General features: G+C 51.3%; 1 protein-coding gene across 2 annotated transcripts; it reads right to left on the bottom strand.

Annotated features, from left to right (window-relative positions):
- Positions 1-1,161: 1,161 nt before the first annotated feature.
- LOC123040478 (peroxidase 21) lies at positions 1,162-2,599 on the bottom strand. Of its 2 annotated transcripts, none has more exons than XM_044463316.1 (2): positions 2,393-2,599; positions 1,162-2,309 (listed from the first exon to the last, which is right to left on the bottom strand). In XM_044463316.1, exon 2 carries the CDS (start codon positions 2,285-2,287, stop codon positions 1,337-1,339), a length of 951 nt encoding a protein of 316 aa, XP_044319251.1. In that variant the 5' UTR covers positions 2,288-2,309; positions 2,393-2,599; the 3' UTR covers positions 1,162-1,336. The 2 variants fall into 2 exon arrangements, with proteins under 2 accessions (XP_044319251.1, XP_044319249.1); XM_044463314.1 differs by having other exon boundaries at positions 1,162-2,280; positions 2,393-2,596.
- Positions 2,600-6,705: the final 4,106 nt, after the last annotated feature.

Raw genomic sequence — 6,705 nt, 5'->3', positions numbered from 1 at the left:
CAGTTCCTGGATGCCGCGATGAATGGAGCCGACGTCCTCGACGTCGGGCTCCGGCTCGCTCTCCTCCGGCTCGCCGGCTCTCCGCCCCGTCAAGCCAGAGCCGGAGGAGACGCCGCAGCGGCGCCGCACCCGCAGTGGCGCCCTCGTAATCAACGAGGGTGCCCGCCCCTCCCCGCGCTCCCTTCGCTTGGTCCGGCCGAAGCCCGAGCCGGGCCTGCTCCCCGTGAAGCCGGAGCATGCCGACATGGTGGCTCTCGACGACGAGTCCGCCCTAAAATGGGCGAAGGAGGACTACGTCCGCGAGCAGGTGCGCCACCACCGCCAGGCGTACGCGGAACTCCAGGACCGGCGATGCCGCCGCGAGGAGCGCGGCGTCATCGTCCTCGAAAGTGACGATGAGGACGAGGCATGGCCGTCCAGCTCCCGGCCGCGCTTCGGCGACCCTGGGCAGGGTTGCAGCAGGGGCGGGGGTGGCTCCAGCGGGGCCCGTGACGACGACGACAACGGCGGCGGCGACTACACCCGCTTCTACAGGTTTCTCGGCATGTAGATGACGGGCAGTGGCCGGGAAGTAGTGGCTAGCGGCGTAGTTTGCATGTTTTTACTTTTTTTTTTACAAATTTCAATAAAATTTCGCCGAGTTCGAATCAGATCGCCGAGTTTGCACAAGTTTCTACGTAATTTCGCTGAACCCAGGGCGACCTTGTGGGCGACGACTGGGGACCGAGACGCCTCCAAGCGCCAAACTTGCGCCGGTTCGCGCCGAGGCGGCCTTGCTGGAGATGCTCTTAGTTCATCAATGCCTCCTGCCATACTATCGTGCTACTTGTTTGTAGGTAGGTCGGCAGAATTCCATTTCGAGACGTCAGTGTTGCAGTCGTTGAAAACTACAGCGAATTCGGATAACGCATATCCATCCGGTACAGGCAGGCAGCATGCATGCTCATACAGCAAGCCAAGCACGCACACGCACACGCACACGCACACATGATACATGGTCCCTTCATCACTTCCTCTGAATTATTATTGCCCCATGCCACGACCACATACACATGCACACGCACACGCACGGTTACGTCTTGCCACTAGGCCACGTCGCTGACTAAGCTCAGCTCTTACTTGGTGTTGACGAACCTGCAGTCCTTCCTGACCTCCCCCTGCCCACTCATAGTAAACTCGTACTACGGCATATCCATCAGGTACAGGCAGGCAGCATGCACACTCATACAGCAAGCATGCAAACGCACATGATACATGGGGGTGCCCCACGCCACGAGCACATAGTACATACACACACCATCACGTCTTGCACTAGGGAGCCACTGATCACTAGCTCTCACTTAGCGTTGACGAACCTGCAGTCCCTCCTGACCTCCCCCTGCCCGCCGGTGAGCGGCCCGTTCTCCGACATCCTCACCAGCGCCGCCGCGATCGTCTCACGAAAGTACCCGTTGTCAGCGGCCATCTTCTTCACGAACGGCGCCGTGCGCGGGTCGGAGGCGAGCCTCTGGTCCACGAGCAGCAGGCCCCGGCCTTTCAGCAGGTTCTTGTGGTACATGTTGTCGAGCACCATGGGCGTGGCGCGGTCGTTGCGCGCGTACGCCACGTCGCGGGTGTCCTCCCTCGCCTCCGCCGTCGGGCACCTGCCCCGCAGGTACGCGCCGTACGCCGGCTCGATGCCGCCGTCCACCGCCGGGTACATCCGCGCCACCAGGTTGCTGCAGTGGACGCGGCCCACGGAGTGCGCGCCCAGCAGAGCCACCACGGCCTCGGCGTCCAGCCCCATGGCCGCGAACCGGGACAGCACCGCCGACACCGTGTCGTTGTGGTTCGGGATGTACCGCTCCACCTCGCCGTACTGGCTCTCCGTGGCGTCCCGCCGCCCCGTCCGCATCGGGATCGCCGCCGGCCCGCCCAGCATGGCCGCGCCGTCCCGGGCGGCCAGCGCGAGGAGGTCCGCGCAGGAGACGGTGCCCGGGCACTCGCGCTCCAGGGCGGACTTGATGGCGCCCACGTACTTGAAGTTGCGCATGCCGAAGCTCCTCGGGGAGGCCTGCTCGGAGACGAGGCCCGTGGCGGCATCGGTCTCCAGGAGCAGCGACGCGTCGCAGGATTTGACAGTGCGGTCGTGGAAGAGGGCCCGGAGCCACGACACGGCCGTGTTGCCGTGCTCCTCGTACAGCCTCCTCACCTGCTCCTTCACGATCTGCTCCGCCCTCGGGCAGCTCTCGGAGTAGTAGTTCAGCCTCAGACCACCGCTGCCATTAGCGGCAGCATTCCCTGCCATGGCGGCAGATTGGGCAAACCGTCTGAAAAATGTACTCTACTTGAGATCGACGATCTCGATGCATTTGACACGGAAATGAAGGATGGGAATTTCGCAGTTTGTTACCAGCAGTGAGGCAGCAGAAGAGGAGCAGTGCAGATGTCACCGGCACTAGGCTTGAGCTGAGACCCATCTTCAGTTCACTCTGCCTTACAAATATCCAAGGAGGGTGCTCAACCCACTCTCATCTCATCTCGATCTTATAGCCTAGGTGCAGTGGAAGGGCAGTGGGGGTGAGTGAGTGGTTGACTGAAAGTGCAGTACTCTATATCCATGAAAATGCAGTTACTTCCTGACTGACCGACACAAAGGTGTAGGTGCAGTGGTAACAGACACACGAGTCATAAACTTGGTTGAATGCGATTAAATACACTTTCTGAAGAGGGGCCTTGCTTGACATGCACCACCACCTTACCCCATTTCAGTCAAAAGAATATGCAGTGCATATGTGGTTGAATGAAACCGTTGAAATGAATGCATCCACCAGTTACCTGACTTGGTTTCTTAGAGCAATACTAGCAGACCCCGCAAAAATACGACCCGCGAAACGCATTTGCAGGTTGACGAAGGTCGCGTTTGCGGGTCAAAAACATGCGCCGCCGAGCAGAACCCGTATCTAAACCTGCATATTTTGAAAAAATACTTTCGCGGGAGAAATTGCACAAACATAGTTCATCACATACTACATAGTTCATCACATGATCAACAAACTACAAGCATAGCTATACTACATACTACGTTAAACTAGTACTAGGGGGTCAGATCTGACGGCGGCGACGTCGCGGCAAACTGGACGACGCCGTGGAGGAGTCGGACGCTCAATCCTCCTCGCCGGAGCTGCACAGGTCGACGTACTTCTCTGCCTGCTCCGCGCGGATGCGGCGCCACTCGTCAGCCTTCTCGTTGGCGGCGACATTGTCGGCGACCGCCTGCCGCCACTCGAGGGCTTCGAGCTCCTCGGCGTGGCGCCGGCGCTCCTCCTTCTCGCGCACGCTCCGCTCGGTGATGGCGGCGGCGACGGCGGCGAAGTCCGCGACAAAGTCCTCGGGCCCGACGACTCCGCGGCGGCCGAGTAGAGCGGGCTCCTCGGGCTCCTCCTTCACCGGGATGAAGGCGAACGGCGCCGGCGGCTCCGGCTCCTCCTCCTCGTCCGACCACTCCCTTTTCACAGGGAGGAACCCCGCGGCGGAGGAGGAGGAGGATCCGACGTAGGAAGACCTCGCGGAGGAGAAGGACGCGCGCGCGGCGGTCGTACTCCTCCGTCTTGCGGCGCTCGAAGCTCGCCGGCGGCGACAACCCGTGGTTGGTCCACTTCCGGGCGCCGCGCTTCCTCGCGCCGTCGGACCGGACGCGCCGCTCGCGCTCCGGGTCCCTCTCACGGCCGGATCTGTTGCCGGAGCCGCATCCGGAGCTCCACAATCGACCCCACATGGCGGCTGGAGGCGGGGCGGAGGGTCGCCGACGGCTAGAAATTGGGAGAGGGGAAAGGGGAATCGGGTGGCTCGCGGCGGCGGAGGGATAGGGTTTGGACCCGCAAAAGGGTCGCGGAACCGTACTTATAGTGCTCGGGGCATGCGGTTTGCGGGCTGCAGCAAAAAAAATTGCGGGCCTGGCGAGTATGCGGACTCTGTTCTGGCCAAAAAATTGGCCCGAGCCCGCATACTTGCCGGAATTTTTGCGTGCCGGGCGTTTTGCGGGGTCTGCTGGAGTTGCTCTTAGACCTCAATTCACAGCCAGCAAGTTTCAGACGACTGCATATGCCACTATAAATAAACTTCCCAACAGAGATTCACATTAAAAACTCTGGGAACTGGCTACCCGGAACAAGCAAGGTACATCTAGATACATCCATTGTTATGACGAGTAATTTGAAACAGAAGGAATAGTATGGAGGCAATTGGATAATTAAAATCCTTTGTTTCAGCGTTGCGTGGCTATCTTAAACATCTGAAACTCGGACAGCAATGCATTGGCCTCAATCAGGCTTGAAGCTGCATGTTTCCAAGTGCCCCGCCATTGCAAAGCAGTGCATGAACCATTATTGCAAACGACCGCTAAGAACAAATCATGTGAATGCTGAAAAATATCGACGCGAATAATACGTACAAACTCTATGAATGATGTTCTGGGGTATTTATTTTCAAATATAAATATGGCTCATAAAACAAAGTGGAATCATGGCATGTCGCATCGTCTACCCTATATCTCAGTTATTGCGACCGTTCTTATTATGCATGGCCGTGGCCTAATAATGCGGGTCGTTTCTTTTTGCGGTGTTTTATTTGCACCACCACCTTACACTATTTCACTCAAAAGATTTACAAGTGCATACATCAGTTACACGGCTAGGGCCTTGGGCCTCGATTTACACCGTGTCGCTTCAAAATGTTCACTGTGTATAAAAAAATAATATCCGGGGAGTGTTAAATTCTGTTCTTGCGCTATTAGAAAAGGTTATCCATTTAAAAATTTTGTTGTAATATTTTATAAAATGTTCATGATATTATTAAGAATGTTCGTTCAATGTTTAAAAAAAATATTCATACCATACAAAAAGAATGTTCACATGTTTCAAAAATATGTTCTTAATTTTAGGAAAGTGTTTCGTACAATTCATAAAGAGGTTCATGACAGTTAACAAAATACCATACGTTTAAAAAAAACATGTCCATGATATTCTATGAAAATGTAGAATTTTATGCGTAATTTGGAAAAGGTACAGTAAAAAAAATGTTCATAAAAATAAAATAATGTTTTAACACTTGAGAAATGTTTTTATCATTAATAAAATGTTCAATGTGCGTTACAAAATGTTCATCGTGTATTAAAAAATATTCAGTGCCTATTTGAAATAAGGTAAAAGGGGGAAATGGAGGAAGAAATAAAATAGATAAAATAATGATAAATAGAAACACAGAAAATAAAAACATAAAAAACACTACGACGCCATCTGGAAACCTGGCGAAAGGCTACTAGAATCAATTCCCACCATAGAAACCGCCTGCACCACATGTGTTGTTGCGTCGGCCCATCAGGACGATCGCATAAGGTTACGTTTGGCTTTGGTTCCTGGCCTGGTACATCTAATGAGACTGTTGTTTATTCAAACGTCCCATCCAGGCCGCTCTTTGCTCGTGGCAGCATGCCCAGGCGTCCGAACCCGGTGGCCTGGCCCAGGCTAATTACAATGCCTGGAGACTACCCCAGGCTAATCACAACACAAGGAGTCTCTTTTGCACTGGGCATCAACCAAACAACCACACGTCAAACTCAGGCGCAACTCCAGGCCAGGCAAAAAATGATGAGGATACAAACCAAACAGGCCATATATCTCGCTGACAGCGAGTACAACGTTTGTGTCGCCTGAAGTATTCCCTCGATGTGTAGCTACTAGTTCGGCTCAGTTTTCGTGTGTCGTTTTTTTGTTCACTAGGATTCAATAGAGACGCTTCTGGTTTCGTTTGGTCATTGTACTGGTTTTGGCTTGGTTTTTTGTTGGCCTTTACCCTTTTCTTATTTCTCTTTGGTTTTCTTTGTTTTTTCTCTTTTTTATTTTCTTTTTTCACCGGGTTTCTTCATTTCTTGCTCTGTTGTCACTTTTTTGAACAGTTTTGTTTTTTATTTATCGGTTTTCATTGTTTTTTAACTTTTTTCGGTTTTACTTTTGTTTTTTGTAGGTTTTTATTGGTTTTCTTTTTTACAACACACGCAAAAAGGTCAGTACACACTATAAATTTTGGGTGTACACGTGAAACATTTTTTTGATAAACCTTGAACATGTCAAATACAAGATGTATACTTTTCTCTTAATGTATGGTTTTGAAGACTTTTCAAACACATGGTCAAACTTTTAAAATACATATTGAACATTTTATTAATGGCAATAAACAGTTTTTTTAAACTACATGAACATCTTTTAACATAGTATAAACATTTTGAAAATTTCATCGACATTTTTGGAAAAATGTGAATATTTTCTTTAAAATGCCATGTAAATTGTTTTATGACAATAAACATTTTTAAAAATTGTATAAACATTTTTTGTGTGGACCATGAACATTTTTTTGAAACCAATGGGAACTTCAACCGAATATAGCATTATATATCACAGCAGAGATCCACATTAAAAACCTATGGGAACTGGCTACCCGGAACAAGCAAGGCAGTATTGGTGCAATTGGATAATTAAAACCTGTTGTTTCAGCCTTGCTTGACTATATTAAACGTCTGAAACTCGGATAGCAATGCATTATTCTCAGTCAGGCTAGATGCTGCAAGATTCCAAGTAGTACTCCGCTATTGCAAAGCAGTGCTTGAACCATTATTGCAAACCACCGCTAAGAAGAAATTATTTGAATCCAAAAAATATCGCAAATAGT

The sequence above is a fragment of the Triticum aestivum genome, chromosome 2B (assembly GCF_018294505.1).
Source record: "Triticum aestivum cultivar Chinese Spring chromosome 2B, IWGSC CS RefSeq v2.1, whole genome shotgun sequence".
In the NCBI taxonomy this organism is placed as follows: Eukaryota; Viridiplantae; Streptophyta; class Magnoliopsida; order Poales; family Poaceae; genus Triticum; species Triticum aestivum.
This window is presented reverse-complemented; position numbering and strand designations above follow the sequence as displayed.

What these genes read in the sequence shown, in the direction of transcription:
- LOC123040478 (XM_044463314.1), bottom strand. Translation starts at nt 2,459, where the DNA reads ATGGGTCTCAGCTCAAGCCTAGTGCCGGTGACATCTGCACTGCTCCTC. An exon ending in CTTCTGCTGCCTCACTGCTG is followed by an intron (nt 2,281 to 2,392) that starts GTAACAAACTGC and finishes CCGCCATGGCAG; the next exon opens with GGAATGCTGCCGCTAATGGC.